This window comes from Salarias fasciatus, chromosome 1, assembly GCF_902148845.1.
Source record: "Salarias fasciatus chromosome 1, fSalaFa1.1, whole genome shotgun sequence".
In the NCBI taxonomy this organism is placed as follows: Eukaryota; Metazoa; Chordata; class Actinopteri; order Blenniiformes; family Blenniidae; genus Salarias; species Salarias fasciatus.
This window is the reverse complement of record NC_043745.1, coordinates 21286019-21305299: the sequence shown is the minus strand read 5'-3', so window position 1 is coordinate 21305299 and position 19281 is coordinate 21286019. Positions and strand designations below refer to the sequence as shown.

Sequence of the window (19281 nt, the reverse complement as noted above, 5' to 3'; positions counted from 1 at the left end):
CTGTGTCAGTTCTTTATTGATCCTTCTGCACGGTCCGGTTTGTGTGAACGCACACCGTCTTCAAATATGTCTGCATTGGGTGATGACTGAATGAGAATTTTATTCTAATTACAGGCTCTATAGGCCACGGCCGGCTCATTTGCAGGATGTTTTACTGCTTTTCAATAAGCACTGCCTCTAAAAAAGAAGCATAACAAATAAATTCAAACTACATCTAATATGTACATGTGTTACACACATCCCTCACTTCTAGGTCATAAATCTCTGCAATCATGCTCAAAACAAAGATAAGAAGTGGATCACACTGATGAAAACGTTCATGACTTACAGTATTACTGCTACAGCGAGAGAGTGGAAGCTAAAGCCACTACAGCTTATTTAAAGTGGCAGGAGAGAGCACAGATCACTGTACTGCTACATCCAGTAGAAGTAAGTGCTACACTTCCCAACAACAGGGGTGTTTAATGCTCTGGCGGTAGAGTTTTGAGGGTGTTTAAGGTGAAAGAGACAGGTGCATGCAGGTGTGCTGAAAACATCAGGAAGTTAGTTATTGTAGTTTAGATTGCTGATTTGGCCCGCTCGCCAGCACAGTCAGCAAACAGGGCTGCAGCAGCGGCTGCAACGCAGGCAGTTAAAGTACATAAAAAAAAAACCCTTAGCACCCGAACGCAGCATCAAAAATAGCACTCGTCCTCTGAGCCATAACTCAGTCATTTCTGCACACACAGACAGGAGACACGCATTTTCAGAGGAAGCGCGCATTCTGAGGATTTCATTACTTCCAGCATGATGTTCATATCAAACGAGGCATCCGCAAAATCTGCTCAGAAATTAAATCTGTGATAGGAGGGAAATCTGCAATGTGACATTGCTCAGGATTGCAGTGATCAAACGTTGCCCAGTTAGTGATGCAGGCGCCGTTCTTGCCTCAACACAAAATCCTCATCAAGAAATACTTTCATTTGTTATTCTTCCTTCCATTCGCCATCACGCTTAGCAACCTTCCAGTCAAAACCAAATTGACAACAATTAATCTGAGGAGAGCTGTCAGATTGCTGGGGCTCCATCTGATTGACCAGATGGTGCAAATGCATCCAGGCCTGTGCGTACAGGGCGCCATCTGACAGGTCAAATGTTCCAGTGTTGAACATTTGAACCCATGGCATGTATAAATACAATTATTTTTCTCATTCAGTATCAGTTTTTTTTTCCTCGCTCGTGTCATAATGGAGACGAAAATTCAAGTTATAAGTCCGTCGATTAAAATCACTGAATTAAGGATGCTGCAGTAACTCCAGTTCCCACACGGAAATTATCACACTGTTACTTTTCCCCCTTGCGGCCGTAATAAACAGGTGATATATGTCTGTCTGCAAACCACGGAACATTGCTAAGAGTATCGTTTGCCATGACAGTCTGTTTGCAATTATGGATTTTGTCAATCTTTAAAGTAAAGGGTTTTTTCTGCTTTTTTTTAGTGGTGCTCATTTGTGGTGCTGAAAGCACAGACTTTGTTATCAAAACCAGACTTTAAAAACCCCTTTTCAGAGGTAATTAACCCTTTACCGAATTGAATAAAGACAAAACATTTTTATCTGTACTGTATTTGATGCAATGAGTGTAATATGCTCATTTAGGGTACTGTTAAAAAGTAGTTGTCAACCATTGTACTGATGTTTGACAGATAAAAAGAAGATAGAAAGATGACACTCGTGTACGGCACAAAAATGTAAATGCCAACAATGTTAAGTTGACAAACACAGCCAAACTTTTTGATTTCCCTTTTTTCTTTTCCACCTACACTAGAAGTTCTAGTCATTCTACTTTCCAAAACTACTTTGTCCATTTTTAGCAATTCTGGATATTTTAGGCGTTTTATGTTATTTAGCTGTTTTTATCCTGGAGATTAGATCATTTTCGTGATATTTAGTGTGAAATGCAAATTAAGCACAACTGAAAGTAAAACATTTATTTACATTGCATATTCTGAAAGCTTCAAGGAGCCGCTACCGAGGGGCTGAAGAGCCACTTGTGGCTCCAGAGCCGCAGGTTGCAGACCCGTCCTGGAGGAAGCACTTAAAACCAGAGTGCAATTTACCTGGAGGATGGAGGGATCCACCCCCCATGTGCCTAACATGCCCTGAGATCGGTTATATTGCTCCGGCGGTGGGGAAATCGCTATCTTTGCCACAGTGATTAAAGCTACTTCAATGGTAGATGGGACAAAGCACATCAAATAAATGTCCATTCATCTTCAATAACGCTTTGTCCTGTTCAAGGTCGGTGGAGGCAGCTAACTGTGGGCGAGGGCAAGAGGCGTGCTGGACCAGTCCATCACAGGGCAAACACAGAGAGACAGACAACCACACACACTTATCACTAGATGAGTAATTTAGGATCCCTATCTAACCTCACATGCATGGGTTTGGACTGTGGGAGAAAACCGGAGAACCCAAAAGAGAAAGTGCGACGATCATACAGAAAGGCTCTGTAAGTATTTGAACCGAGTTGCTTTCAGGCAACAGTGCTAATAAGATTTTATATTATAAGAAAACTAGGAGAACTGCTAATTACTCATCACGTCTGAAACTCAAGCAATCAAAAAACATCACACACCGCACTTATTTAGAGTTAAATGACAAATTTGGGTTTTGGATTTGCAAAAAATGTAAAAATATTTAGACTGTTATACAATAGAGATCCATAAGAAATAGATCTCATGAGCAAAGTCTGCTGAATACACTTTTCCCTAAAGAAATTATCACACTATTAAAAAGCCACCTCATTCACATCACATTTTAAAACTTTTATTTTTTCATTCTGTCAGGAAACATTTTCGACTGATCTTAATTACATACTTAACTGCTCCATGGCTTTTTTTTAATCATTTTCATTCATTTTTAATTTCTTTTTTTGAAATTATGCAATTATCTTGGTGGTAACTCATGCTATTGTATTGTAAATATCCTTCATGAAAAAAACTAACCTGCAGAAATGGATCACATTATAGAGGTCACAAACAGGCTCCTTAGTACATATAAAGATGAACGTGCAGCATCTAAAACATCTTCATCCTGCCACGAGTCTGAACACAGACCTCATCCGATGACACACACACACACACACACACACACACACACACACACTAAACAGTCTTCAAACATTTACGACTGTTTTGAAGCGCGTCCCTTGTGTCATATGTGCAACAAAGACAGTCTAAATATTAAAACTTCCCAATCACACAGGGAGCCAAGAGTAACATCTGCTAATAAAAGAGTCAGTGAAATTTATACACAAATTTCATGAGAATTCATATTTACGATGCTGAAGTAAAGTAGAACAAAGCTATATATCAAGTGGAGCATATTGCTGGGTTGGCCAGATACAGAGCCGGAGCCCAAATTAGCCGAATAAAATATCATGCAGTGACAGAACCGCTTGTCTGAAGCACAAATACCAAAACTCATAGTGAGGAAAACAGGTCACTCCAATAAATAAACAAAACTTAAAACAGGTTGTTAAATTGTACATTCTTTGATTTAAGTGTTTAGGTTTGAAGCGCTGGCAAATAAATTAAAGACTGTTCCTACTGTGAGGGAAAATAAAAGCTGAATTTATCTGTTCCAGGCTTCTTGTTGTGCATGTTTTATTTTCCCTCTTCTGAGCTGGGCCCCGTGTGATCGCAGCCTCACAAAAAAAGGGACAACACTAATATTGTTATTATTATTTCCTGAGTGGAGCCATTTGTTCTTAGCGGCTCTGCGAAGGACTAAGCATGTGTTTTCTTTTTGTGTCACAGGCCCACTAATGAGCCTAAAGTGCGGTGATTGATAGGAAGCAAAATTCATTATCCGGCTTAAAAAACATCAGCAAGAGATAGATAATGCAAAAAACCCACACCAGTAAAGAGGCTTAATTACTGCAATCACCATCAATAACATAAATGTAAGTATGCAGACTGCCATCGCTCTGTACATCCCCTATGCAATGAAAAATCAATCTCATGAGGGGAAAAAATCCATCAATTCTGATTAAAATATTCTGTAAAGATGCTCATTAGCATAAGACTCGGGTTGGAGAAGATGATCTACATTCAGCAGAATGCAAAATTACTGATTTGGAGGAGGAAGTCTCCATAATTGTATCACCTGGGCAAACACACAGCTCGTCGGTAATTCATAGCAGTCAAAACCTGCAATCCTGCTGCTCATGTAACCACCTGAAAAAAAGAAAAAGAAAAAAAAAGGTTTTCATCCACCTAAATGTCTTTTATGTTCTTGGCAATGTATGAATATTGAATCAAATATATTCACTTCCTTAGATTGCTACATTTTAAATGTTTTTTTTTTTTTTTTTTTTTACAGTGATTATCCCTGCAGCTCTCCGTTCCTCCGTCTGCATCAGCTCCACATTTCGCAGCTCTGCGCTGTACGGCTCCTAACTGGCAGATCTGCCCGGGCCCGGTCAGGCTGAACAGGGAGCATCTGTGCACAGGTATTGTGGAGTCATTCCACACCAAGCTACAGTTGTGGCTCACAAGGACTTTCTCACACTTGCTGAGAAGCCGAGCCAGCGCCGACTCGACGGTGAGCTCGAGATGCCTCGTCTCAAGGTTTTCTTGGGAAATAAATCATCAAGCCGCTGTAAAAACATAGGCAACAACCAACAGGAAAACCTTAATTATTTTCCTGTAACTTGCAAATTATTTGGCTCCTTGTGCTCTATTGTACTACCATCAGTGCTTTGTAGAAGGGAAAGTGTCATCTGTGCCCAGTTTCTGCTAAATATAGCGCTTTGTGTTTCATTTGGAGTTCAACTGTTGTTTAGCCTGATCCAACAATTGTTTGCCTCATGCTTTTAGTCTTTTGCAGTTTTTCCATACTCCAGGCTGCTGCCATGTGCCTTTTATCAGGAGTGGCTTCTTTCTAACCGCTCTGCAAACAAACTTTTAGCATCGCAACTTTTCTCATTGTGAAAGAGAGCACATATTTCCGTCCAAGTATTCCTTTAGGGTTTTTTGGTTTCCCAGCCCGGTTGCTCTGCTTGGTTCGGATGACCCTTTTTTGGGGTCTGTAATTCTCTTATTCCCTAATTACGGAAGCCGCTATGCTCACCTTACAGCGTGGCGCCGGTCGCTGCACAGCTGCAGGAGACACGATGGGAATACGGTGCTCTACTCAAAAAGACTTTGACGGATTTCGCTGCTAAAAGGGCTGGTTCTTTTTTGCTTTTCCTCCACAGATGTTCGCTGCTATTGTGCAACTTCAAACCAGCAACCTCACATACAAGAGCTGGCTGTTTGAACTGAAGGGGATCATATTCACTCTGCGATAACCACAGTACAACATACAAATCATGTCAAACCACATGAGCAATCACCCTGAGAGGAGTGTTTTGCTTACAGATCTTCTTCTCAATAGCAACCGGCGAACAACAGAGTTAATGTCAGTCTGGTTTACAATGAGCTTGATTCAAACCTTTTTTTTCCTTTCTCAAATGCAAATTAGTCTTTCACTTTGTGTAAATATTCGAGTCCAGATATGATAATTGACTCTTTCAACATGCACCAAAAAAATCAATGAGAGGGAAAAAAAAAACATCAGTCATCATCTGCCCTGAAAAAAGGGTGTAGATCGAAGCTCGAGTTTATTATTGTGTCCACTGCTATTAGTGTTTCATCCACTCTATTTCTTTGGTGATGGCAAGCTAAAAAATGATGGAAAACTTTGTTTTTGTTTTTTAAGCAATACTTCAGAATATGTCTTCAACATCTTTAAGTAATCACATTCAACAAAATAATGATCACACTAATGCCACTTTAATTAAACCCATTTACTCCTGTCCTGTTGTCACTGACAGGATTTGCCGTTGGTAAATTGAACTTCTGCTCTTAAAAAAAATGTAGATTTTATCTTTAGATGTTGGGTAAAATCAATACATCTTAGCAAAGAAAATACCTCTACCAGGAAATAAAACACACTGAGGGGTAGAGCAGCATGTTACTGGCACTCCCAAGACATCAACATTGTGTTTTTAGCATTTAGCATATGTTTTAAATGTGTGGTATAAAGCTTTCATTTTCACATGCATGCATTTTGGTTTTCATTCCATTTTCATAGGATTTCAATAAAGAAGAATCTATAACGAGGGCAAAGTACATTTATTTGTACATGTATTTATTCTTTTAATTGCGTTTATTTTAAAGCTGCTCAGTTTTCCAAATGTATATAATAATCAACCATTGCATGCCAATTATACTCTCAAATCTCTCATGCAAAGGGAAACAAAAGTGATCAAAATCAAACATATTTCACTAGTTCTAGGTGTATTAAAAAAATCAATTCTTCATGAGCTTTACCTTTAGCTATACCGTTTAGTGCAATATAAGAAATAGAACAAAAAAGCTGTTTAAAAAGTACTGATGCTTTCTATATATTTCTTTCAGTTCCCCACAGTGAATGTGGCATAAAATAGAAACAGATGCACAAATGCCCAGTAAAGGGTTAAGAGCCCCTCGGCGTGCGTTACAGGAAATGATAATCATATTTTTGACACTGTATCCTCGTTTAGTTTACAGTTTACAATCATTCTGATATATTTCATTCATGAAAGGAAATCCTCAATTAAATTGTGATCCTGAATGATCACAATTGTTTCGCAGATGTTCCATTAACCAAAGGGAATATTACATTTTGTGCCAAGTTCAGCCTTGGCAGTGGCAAACATAAACATCACAGCATTCTAAATATGAAGGTGCGCTGGCCGGTCACTCAGTGCATCCTTATTGATCACTGCAGCACAACACAGGGCGGCATAGTGTCGAGCGCCTTATTTTGATAATGTGAGAGGTAGTGACCTCAGCGTCTCCAGGGATCAATTCAAAGCCCTCGCTACAAAAAGAGCCAATTAGTGAGCATGCTTCACCACCTCTCGGATGAATTCCTCAGGCCTCCCTTTCCCGTCCGAAACAACACCATTTTCCCTGCTCTCAGGAAAGCCAAGGCCGTGAAAACAAACACATTGTAAAGGGCGAGAAAATGTTGCTAATGCAGAAATCAAACTTAGATATTCCACGTCACTCGATTCGTTTTTTTGTCTAAACACACGCATTTACTGGAGTGTGTATCGGTTAATTTTATGCTCCCATGTGATGTTCTACATGACACAACGCTACAAATGACCATTCTTTAAAGCTATAAGATTGATTCAACATCTCAGAATTTTACTTGTAATCAATCCTTGAACTGTGTCTTTAGATGACAAAAAAAAAAAAAAAAAAAAAGATTCCATGTCATTTAAATCTGCCTCGTCCTGCCTGGATGCTTTGGAAGTAAAATGAGGCTGGCTCCATGGTCTCTAGTACATTTCTCTGACAACCAGAGAGGACACGTCAGATGTACACACACTCTCTTTTTCACCTTTTAACATGTCTCCTTTTGTTTCCTTCTCTTAAGGGTTTGTGTACCTCCATCCTGTCAAAGCTGTTTGATGCTTCCTCAGTATTTTTTTTTTTCTGACAGTAAATAAAAGCTGAGTGGGTGAGAGGTTAGGTCAGCGTGGACGAGGAAACAGGGAAGGGAGGTAGTGTAGCAAATCAGCTTCCTCCCTTGGTGGTGGAAGAATGTCTGCAGCCCGGCGGTGGGAACAACGGCAGGACAGACTAACATGACAGAGCCACAACAAACGAAGCAAACACGTCTCCATTGCCTTGAGCTCGACATCAATTTCTGTGTACAGCTTTGTCAGCAGTGACATTATTCAAAACAGCAAGAGCAAATGTTAATGAGATCTTATTTGCATATTTATTTTTTTCTTTGTTGAAATGTCACTGATTATTTGGTACTATGATGATAAATGCATCTGCTCATGCAGCCTGATGTGTAATTAGCCATTAGGTGGAATGAATAGATCAATTAAAGGCGAGGGACCAGGATTAAGTGAAATCAAACTGGGAAGAATGCAGGAATGAGAAACAAAATGACACATTAGGCTCAGGGGGGAAATCTCCATCGCTTTTAGATTAGACTGGAAATCCGGAGGGGATTACCAATCAAGGAAAAGTGTCTAAATCAGCACCATCTCAGATATCCCTTTTTTTTTTTTTTTTATTGCACATTCTTTGACTCTAAAGTATGACTTTCAACATCAGAAGATGCTACCTTTTCACTCTGGCTAAACAGTTTATTTTCTTCTAAAATCCATCTCTGTGTGAGAGAAAGGGGGGCTGTGCTTTTCCTGATTGTATTTATCCCCCCCACCCCCAGGATAATCAGGTGCCGCAGCTCGGTCTATTTGAATTTTTTCTAACTTGGTAAAAAGGAAAAAGGGGGGGGGGGGGGGGGGGGGGGGGGGGGGGGGGGGGGGGGGGGGACAGGGGAAAATGTTTTCGCTTGGCCTTTGCCTTTTTCCAAGTCCAACTATTCTCCTGCCAGCGCTTGTTATTCACAAATGAGGAAAAAAATGCATTACTGCGGACCAGATGGGAACATTCCACATGACCAAACCAATCAATCACCTTGGTGGGACGCAGGTGTGACACAGCCGTGCAGCAACACACCATTTCACAGTCTATCAGGCACAAACACATGGTCACCAATCAATGGCACCCTGAGGACCCATGAGGAGGGGTGCTTCGCCATAGCCTGGCTGGTTCATAGCTGATGACTTCATAATCACACATCCATTCTCTCAGAGGAGAGGGGCGATGAGCTCCCTAATAACGTCTCCCATCGTGTGAACACCAACACTGCAACGGATGCCGGTTTAGCAGGGCCACTAACACGCTCCCTTGCATCTCGCGTCCATACGCAGGCTCGGCACATTCACCCCCGCGCGGCTGGGAGAGCGCTGTCCGGGGAAACAAGAGCACACTTAACAAGCTGAAGAAATGTACCCCGGTTGGCTGCTTGAACCAAGTCGGAGTGTGACATCAAAGTATGCGTCGATGTTTGGTATTAGATGCCAAACAACTGTTGAGCGGCGGAACAACAGAGAGCCGCAGAGAGGTGAAAGACGAGGGAGAATACACACATGGGTTAGGAATGCTGATCCGGCTCCAAGCACTTTGGGCATATTTCCTTACACAGTAAACCCCCGCAAACCCTGAGCGGTCTGATGTTTAAGAACTCCAGCCTGCACTAAATAAAACACCAAAACTGCACTGAGGGGAAGAAATCTTTTGATGAGTCCTCTCTGTGGGGATGCGGGCAAAAGAACTTAAGCAACCATTTAAGAGTTTTGCTGATTTTGAGTTGACAAAAAAAAAAAAAAGAAAAAAGAAAAGAAAGAAAAGTACCGTCCCACCCCCATATTCCTGGCAAGAAAAGAAGAAGTCTCACAGAGCCGTGCTTCTCTCCACACTTCCCACACTTCACACTCTCGGGGCTGTGCCAGCGCAGGAGAAAATGTCAGGCATTGTCAAGTGGGAGTAAAGGCGAAACAAATGTTTGCATTTTTTTATCCAATCACGATCCACTACAGCCCAACAAGATGAGGTGAGTGTAACGTTATCTAGGGCTCGGTTTGCCAGCACACCCAGCATGGGCGCAGGATGCCTGGGCGAGCAGTTGTGACCGTGGAAAACAAAAATGGAGGCGTGTGTTAAAGGAGTGGTGGGCATGAACACTAACTGAGGGCCAGGATTTCTGCGGTTTGTCTCGAGAGCAGTTCGACCTTTGATGAGCCTACGAATGTTTTAGTGGAAACTAAGAAACTTCACAAAGTTCACCTAAAGCCTGACTTGTCCATTCAAGACATTCATGTGCAAGGATTGAGGGTCAATTTCATGCATTCTACAGTTTCACCAGGATGATCTGAGCATGAATTTGTCATTGGTCTGTGCCAAACTGGCATGGGCTCACACGTTTCAAAATAAAAATAAAAAGCAGATCTAAATATGAAAATGTCCTGAAGTTGATCTCATACAGATATAGACATGTGTAACTGGAGTGTACAGTAAATATGTGCACATTGGATGAATAAACTTTAAACTATTTCTGAAGCGTACCAAATCTGTAAACATCTGTAGCCCAAAGACATCTGTATATTCAGTCAAACTTAAACAAGCACACTACTTAGAGAGTTTGTGCAGGGAAAAAACAGCTCAAAGCACTTCAACAAAGTCGCATACAGCCTGGAAAGGCAGTTGTATACAGTTCTTTCCACTTCTGCACCAGAAATTCCTAAATGGTACTTTAAGAATCAATGATCCCTGATTTTTTTTGGGGGGGATTTCAAAGCAGTAATAGTCATAAAAAATTGTCAACGCCAGCAACAAACTTCAAAAACTAAAGTCAGCAGAATTAAATTGTTCCCCTAACTATAAAGTTTCTAAATAAACAATATTATTCATCTTCCTTTAAACATTGCGCTTGTCTTAAACAATCTCCAACATTTTTTCTGGCATCAGATGCAGGCATCGGAGTGGGGGTGAGGGGGTGGGGAGTTTTTATACAAGCAGAAAAAGCACAATGTGTCCTCGCTTCAAAACGTTGTGTAAACACAATTCAGGAGAAAAAAAAAAGTTTTTTACACAGCCAACTTTGACTCAAACACATTTATACAGGTACTAAACAGAAGTATCCTGAAGCTTAGACACCAAGCTCAAACAAGTATTATCCAAAAAAAAAATAAAAAAAAAATTTAAAAAAAATGCAGTGAAGCGAGTGGAACGAGTCACATGTAGACACATTTCCACTGATTATAAAAATAATCTACGATCCTCGCAGCTGCTTCTTAGAGACTTGTTATATCATCGTACCTTGGCCATACCACAGCTCCTCTATCGTCTTTGGGGACACAGAGGCCTCGAGGCCTACAGAGACTACAGCTGATCCTCTGCAGCTGGGCAGCCTCACCAGACGCACGCTGGGGGCCAGGGCCTGAAGAGGGAGGGCAGGGACCGCGCCAGGCCAGGAGAGGGCGGGGAGAGGCACAAGGGTGCGAGGGCGGAGAAACGTGGGTAATGTGGAAGGGGACGGAGGGCTGGGAAGTGTGAGGAGAGGTGGGCGGCAAGGAGGAGAAGAAAAGGGATTTGTGCCCTTTCAACCCGTCTTCAGCTCTTCATGCTCCACTGAACACAGTAATAGATAAGCACACCCTGCAGCTCTGCATAATGACTGGCTCCATCTACTAAACTGTACTGCACACAGCTTCTCATTTCTCCGGCTCACATTTCTGCTTTGTCATGTGCACAAATTCGAAAATTGTGTGTGTGTGTGTGTGTGTGTGTGTGTGTGTGTGTGTGCGTGCGTGCGTGCGTGCGTGCGTGCGTGCGTGCGTGTGCATGTGCGTGTGTGTGCGTGTGTTTCAGTGAATCCTGTGAAACACTGGAGTGAAAACTCTAATCAGCTCTTATTGTGACATCTTGCAGTATACTGAGTGAGTGAGTGTGTGTGTGTGTGTGTGTGTGTGTGTGTGTGTGTGTGTGTGTGTGTGTGTGCAGACTAGAGACAGGAGAGCAGCACTGGCAGCACCTGTGACCCACACCACACTGAAAACTGAGCGAACACCTGAACAGCACCTGGCCACGACCACAGCCCGGGTCTGAGGAGGGCCCCCTGCGGGACGGGGTATTAGCACATGACACCTGCCCCAGTAAAAACACACTGGGGACAGCAGCGCGATGTGGGATTTGACACTTCATGAAAAGCCTTGAGGAATAATTAGACATGAAAATGAGGAGGGTTTGAAGGAATTGATTTTTCTCTCTTGACCGATGCACAGTGGAACAACTTGAAAAAAAAACATCTTAAATTAATTCAATAGGATTAAAAGAATGATAAAGAGTGCTAAAAATATTATCTTTGCATACGCAAGCAGAGATTAACATAATTTCAACTGTATCATCACTATTACCTGCTCTCTTTTATACACTCTTTATAAAATATGACTTTTAAATAACCTCATGAGTGCCAAAAGATACGGTGTGTTATTATTATCCCTACTTACAGCTTTGTTTTACAAATAGACCGTGTGACAGACAACAACAGTGAAGAAGTAAACTGTGGCTCACATAAATCTACAAGCAACAGTTCTGTTTCCTTCCAGGGCCTCCTTTGTCTTCAAACCATGTCTCTGAAATAATAAACTTTTTCAATTTTTGTACCTCAAAAGTACAAACACATTTAAGATTTTCATCATTTTGTAAACCAGCGATTTATAAATGCCTTCCAAGATTAGAACAAGTTCATGAGGGACTCTCCACTTCTCAGACTCTTTCCAAAACATTAATTTTTTTCTCGATGTTCATCTTACTGCCTCTTCACAGGAACAAACAAATCCACAGAAACAACAAAACATTTTATCAAGTGGCTGTCAAAGAAAAAAAAAATGCTGAGTAAAACACTAGCAGCAGCGAGCAGCCCTGTTGTCCACATAGTAAGATTATATATTATTTGTGTGTAAAACTTTGGTGGTATCCAGTCAGAAAACTTTCTTATTCCTCTTTAACAATCAGCTCATTCCAACAAATACAGCAGCTGGAATAAAGACTAACAAGCTTCTGCATCTATATCATTATATTCATCATTACTGTAATTAATGTTGTGTTAAACTAATTTGTTTAATCTCTGTAGGGGATAATAGAGAAATTGGCCCTATGTGTGACACAGCAGTGGAAGAGAACTGAGCACTCAGAGTCACGTCGTTGCGTTGAGGTCACATGTGTACGTCGACAGGCTGGCAGCGCGGCGCGTGAGGCTGTTTTGATGACAACACTAAGCTGATTATTTTTTTTTTTTTACGCGGAGCTAAGGCTGTGTGAGTAACGTATGTGAAGCACATCAGAGAAACGTGAGAAGAAAATGTATAACTCAGCAGCTGAGAGATCACGGCCGGCGGCACATGGCTGCGAAGAGGCGATGCACAGTCACCAGATATGCTTCGGGAGCTCACATGAAGCAGAACTTTGTTCTACAAAACAAAGTAATATTTATAAGGTGTGAAGAAAGTCTACTGACCAGAGCATATGTTTCTTCAATCCTAAGATGCTTTGCAGCCATCGTGAAGAAAACTGTCACTCAACCGCACAAGCATCAACACACAGCAAATCTTTTCAGGATGAAAAAAGATATGAAAACACCTTGACTAAAACTCGTGAGGAGCAATTCTGATGTTGCATAATTACATTTCCAATATATTTTTATCCTCGATTAAATGGTCAAAAATTAAGCATTATGGCAGCTTTCCCACCACTATCCAATTACTATGCAAAGTAACTTTAAAGCGTCATCTGAGGTTAGAGCGGAGATCCAAATGGTTTCCAAACTTAATGAAAAACAGTATCAGTCAACTGAGTGCATAATGGCAAGAAAGGCGAAATGCTAAGTGGCGCAGACTCTCAGTACAGCGTAAAATAAAGGAGCAAAGAGTAGGGCTTTCAGTTGTAGCTCATCGCCTCTGGTAATTGCCCAGATTGCTTGAAATCAGCCTCCCCCACTGACTTCCCCATATTGAGCTGACACCACAAGAAAAAAATCTCAGCAGGTAATTAGATGTAACCATTCCTTGTCAGGGCTATGAACTGCTGGCAATCCCTGTGGCTAAACAATTAGAACGAGTGAGTGGGAGCCAGCCCTCCACCAAAGGGCCTGCAGTCGACCTGATGTGAAGCACTACAAAGAAGAGAAGACTGACTGAGGCGGGGGAGAAATTTTACACACTTTTCTCCTCCTTTTCAGAAACAAAAATCCTCCTCAGAATCAGTTTGATTGTGTTTTATTTGTGTCTGAACAGACATGAGACAGAGGTGAGGGTCTGACTTCACTCTCACTGAATCATGTCTTCTTCAAAATAACAAGTGATCCTGATACTGACAATAAGACCTAAAGATAGACTGATATTTTGAAATTTACTACGGCTAAAAACTTAACTATTGATCACTTAATGATCTGACAACTGTAATTAATTACCAAGTAGCTACTCAGTGTATTTTTGCTGTGTGCCTGGCCGTAAGTATTACACATGCGCTGACAGGGCTGCCTGTGCACATGCCATGCATGTGATTACTAGTTAGTCATACCGACTCACACGGCCTGACAAGTTTGCCCATGGAAGGCTGCGCACATGAACAATGCGGCAGCCACCTGCTGAGCTGTATGTGGATGACGTGGAGATTAGTAAGAGGATTGTTGCACAAGAGGTGGGGCTGAGACGCACGTGAAACTCTGACCAGCTGATCCACGGCCCTCCTCATCATCAAACATCTCAACATTCAAGCAAAACCCTGATTCCCCATCCCCTACAAAACATCTTCAAAGAAGATGTCGATTTAATGTCTGTTTTACAAACATTACCAGCATGGTACAAATCACAGAACAAATCTCTGCCAAAAGCACACTTGATAGCCAGTAAGTGTTCAACCCCAGACTCTCTTACACTTTATGAACTTCTATTATACTTCATGAATAACACAACTTTAGTGGATAACCGGGCAACTGCACAAAGGGTCAGTCCTGTCCAGTGTTTGTGTAGAGAGGCTACAGGTGGTGGTGAATATTTTACTGAACAGATCATTTCAATGCTGACATTAGTCATGGGCAACATGCACACAGCGGCATGACTGCAAGAGATAAAGGACAACAGCAGAGCAACAATCGGAAGGAAAACTCATTGCATGGGAATAAGGAGTATTACGGTAAAATTTTCAATGTTTTGCATGTACTAATGCAAAAGCAGGTTTTGGCCTGTGATGCGGACAACAAGAGGCAAAAGAGATCTTTGATAACATGCAATTGTCACGATGAAGCATTTCTTAAAACATTAATACATTCTTTATCAAGCAGGGGATGTAACATGTATAAAGGAACCTCCAGCATCTCCAAACATTTATTGCCCTTAATTTTTTGCTCAGTTTCTGAGGCAGGTTATACTTTCTCCTAAATATTAGCTGTCCTTGGGTTTCTCATATTAAACCATCACAGAGTCACTGAAACCTCCTTGCTACTAATCATAACGGAGGTTTCCACTCAAGAGTATTCAAATTACAAAGCCGTCTAAATGTACACTTGCCAAACCTTTTATGAAACAGTGAGCTGAGGTTGTAAATATGTTCTCAAGTGAAACCTACGCTCAGCTACTCACCTGAGAAGTTCACAAACCTGAAAACCAACCACAGATTTTTCAAAGGGTTTCCGATTTAAAACAACATATTCAGTATCTGTTGGCACTGGCTGAAAACATTCCGACGTCTTCGACAGACAGATTGTTGGGTAGAATAAGTCCTGCCTACAAGCATATCTGTGTTGTTGTTTTTGCATTGGGCATTGATGAGGAATGACCTTTCAGACATGACTTAATGAAAGTGCTGTAAACGCCATAAATCCATGCACACACCTGATATCACAGTGAAAAAAAAAAAAACAATTCAATAACACCAGTCAGCTTGAATTCTCAGCCTGAGATAAGCACAGGCAATTCCAAGTTTACAATCACACTGTCTGAATCTGACATATCACTGCAACAGATCGCACCCGTATTCTGCCGCTGGTGAACATAATTACACCGCAGCTGAAGAGGGGAGATGCAGGCAGCGTGTGTGTGTGAGCAAGGGGGGGGGGGGGGGGGGGGGGGGGTCATGTGATCAATTACAAGCAAGATAACATTTAGTTTCAGTTCAGCAGAACCCGTTTGTGAACTAATCGCTGAGCTTGGAAATCAGTCTGGAGGGCCATTACATAATGAGCTGGGATGTAGTCCAACATAAAACTGTCATTTGGTTGCACATCACAATGATCCCACTCCGAAGAGCTACAGCCTGTAATCGCTACAATGTTAAACACATATTGCTAGAAGGAGTTGACGTTTGGTCAGTGTCAAAGCATGAAGTGTGATGGAGTGATTAAATATATCAATCTTGATATCAAATCTAGACCGTGGAATTCTTCTGGCCCAGCGGTGTGAGTGCAGGAAGCCACCGAGGTAACAAACACACGTCTCAAAACTAAATTCAAAACATTTACACAGGTTTGATCACTCCTATATGAAATGAAAGTGGCGAATCAATCACACAACCAAGGAGAACACAGAGTTTAGTCCCCATTGTTATAACCACTGTTCATACTTACAATGAAAACACACCTTTGACTAACTTTTACATGAACATTTTGATTTGTGAAGTAACTGTATCATAATTGGCACTTTATCAAAATATGTTCTGTCTGTATTAAAAAAAATCAGTAAATTATTTGCAACATATAATAAATTAATGTAGCTATAGCTGCTCATGAAGTAAATTTAGCACAATAATTCCCACGATGGCGGCATGGCGTGACCTGCTCTACTGTGATCTTGGACACTTCCAGATTGAATTGGTTGATTGTCTTTATTTATGGAGTGATAAAATGCCAGAAATGATAAACACAGAAATAATCGCTCTAATGACCACTACAGTTGTTGCAATATATCAGTAGTGATGATAACAGTTTCTCTATATGTTAATATTATGATAAAAACATGTGAATGATATTGTTCTCTAAATGACTGAGTGCCGTTTGAACACAATGTACAGTATTTATTGTGACCTGGTGTATTCCTTTATGCATCCACTATACTTGCTTTGTCTTCCTCCACTAGCAGCCCCACCCCTCCCCCTTTTACATGTGGAAGCACATGCGCACACACGCACACACACACACACACACACACACACACACACACACACAAACACACACACACAGTGTGACCCACCACCATGACCAAAGAGCAGCCCTCGAGCAGCTCAGCGCTGCCGATGACCGCAGGACACTGTAGCCCTAAAACCGGCCTGGTCTGTGTCGGGGGTTTAAGGGTTTACAGGTTCTGTAAGATGCACCATCAGTTGGTCGATACGCCAATCTGACAAAAAAAAAAAACTAGTGAAGCTATTTACCAAATGGGGGAATAATAGAAAAGCTGCTCACCCACCTTCCTCTCTTTCCCCCCGAAGATGCTTCCACACAGAGAGTCAGTTAGATGAACCGGAAAAGTGTTGATGTTACATTACGGCCACACACGAGTGAACAATTCACTCTGGCCTTGTAAACAAAACACAGTCAGCTACTTAACCCGTATTATTAGCTAGCTTTAATGGAGGGGAAAGCATCAGCAGTGGCTGAATAAAATCCAGTGGAGGTCAAAGTGAGGTGGGCCGAGGTTATAATTTCTATCATACAACTTTTCTAACTGATATAATTTTGATAAATACTTATTTCAGAGAAGCATGCAAACAACACAGCTTCCGCTCGCTGTAAGGCGTGTTTTTCACTGTTACTGGTGAACTGTATGACATAACCTGTGATACAATTAGTATCCCTATTATTAAAGCTTCTGTAGATATCATCACAACAGCAATTATCATCAGCATCAGTTATTGGCTGTGGTTTAAAATTTACAAGTGCTCACCAAATTTCAAATGTACAAAACCATACAAAAAAAAAAAAAACTAGTGGTGAATGATACCTGTGAAACTGTACAATATCAAAAACAAAGCCGTGCTGAAGCAGAAGCTGCTGAGGGCGGGTGTGATGGCGAGGAGACGGCTTCTTATGAGGGAAACTTATACTGATGGCGTGACTTGTGGCCTGGGGGAGGGTCATCGCAGGAGGAGGAACACAGAGACGTGGGAAGGGGAGGGGGATGAGGAGGGGGAATATCGACAGGAGGACGAGGAGGAAAATAGTCCTCCAGCCTGACGACCATTTCAGAACCGCTACCTCCAGATGTGTGACGTGCTTTAACCACAATCAGGCAACTTGTTTTTCTTTTCTTTTTTTTTCTCCTCAGGACCAGAGGGCAAAGTGGGGGGGTGAGCAGAAAGGACTCACTTACTTACCCATTATGTTTGAGTTCATAAAAGGTGTTGGGGACAATCCTTCATGGGACACTAATCGACTGTCACTCAAATGATCGCCGTAATGAGGGCTGTCTGCGAAACCCTGGAGGGAGAGATCAGAATATTAGGCAAATTAGTGGGCAACTTCAGTAATTGTGCACAATGGTGTACCACTAATTATTAAGAGGAGAACCCAAATGGTCATTTAGTCTTTTCTCCTGTGCATAATGAGTCAAAATTAACCAGAGAGCAAATAATTATTGGTGATCTAACTGTGAATTACTGGATTACACCGATAACACTTTTCCAAATATCAGCCACTGTTTGCCCCAAACTTGAAAGGATTCTGCAAATTGCTTGCTTTTGTTTTTCCAGATGAAAATTAGCCATACCTTGTAGATAAGAACTAATAAAACTAGCAGCCTTAAATGTTTCCCTTCAGGCTTCATCATTCATCAGAGTCTAAGGATAGAAACACTTGCGGAGACCTTTAGGCACTTGTTAACGGTTCAACTGTGCAAATGAGATAGGAAGTTAGGACGACGACAGCTGCTGCTGCTAAGCACCATTTTTCCCCCCCGTTATCGGAGATTTTGTTTGTAAGACACAGTATCCTTACAAGCATTTAGAGATTTTTACGATGAATGTTGTTTTTTAATACATATGTTGTTTTGATTGATCTTATTGTCTATTTAGACAGCTTTGTTATTTTTGTCTTCAGTAGAACAGTTTTTTTTTTATTAATAAATAAAAAAGAATTCTCAAGAGACATCTTTCTCTATACAATTTATAAAAAATATTTGTTATATTAAACAGTGTGTGCAGTACCGCTGTCATTAGAAAAAGTTCCTGCACACATTATGGGTAAAAAAAAAAAAAAAATCACCTGAACTTGTTCTCAACTATCTCAAAATCCCATTTATTTAAGTTTTATTCTAAATTAGACAGCTTTATCAACATGACAACAGACTTATGTCGCATTCCATGCATGCAGGTCAAAGGAAGGTGTTGTTTCATGGAAGGGGAAAAAAAAAAAAAACAGAGATGCAATCCTGCATCGTTTCCAGGTACCGGCAGCTTAAAAAAAATTGCCTTTTTCTCCTGCGGCTTAACAGTGCCTTTTCATGACAGTTATCAGCTTCAGGGGCTTAGGTCTAAATATCGGTCACAGTATGGTTTTTGAAAAACTCGGGGTCCCATGTAATAAAAGATGCTCCGTTACAGTGCTAATCCCAAGCCCTGTGAAAATCCTCCTGTGCTCCAGTCAAACACATCTCCCCAAACTACATTAACTCCCAGGAGAGGGACCGAGCAGCGGTGGGCTTGCATTTTCTATGCCGCTTTTTTTCACCAACTCATACCCTTTGCATTCAACATACAGTAAGAAAAAGTAAATCTTATTATCCATCTTTTTTTTTTTTTTTTTGTGAGTGGATGGTGATGGAGTAATTTCAAAGGCAGTGGAGTGTTGT

General features: G+C 41.2%; 1 protein-coding gene across 5 annotated transcripts in view; it reads right to left on the bottom strand.

The window, feature by feature from the left end:
* tcf12 (transcription factor 12) overlaps positions 1-19281 on the bottom strand; it is a 78446-nt gene that overhangs the window by 39457 nt on the left and 19708 nt on the right. For all 5 annotated transcript variants that reach the window (XM_030098106.1, XM_030098270.1, XM_030098180.1 and 2 more), the window contains exon 5: positions 17810-17912. In XM_030098106.1, the coding sequence (XP_029953966.1) occupies positions 17810-17912 (103 nt within the window). The remainder of the gene's footprint in view (positions 1-17809; positions 17913-19281) is intronic.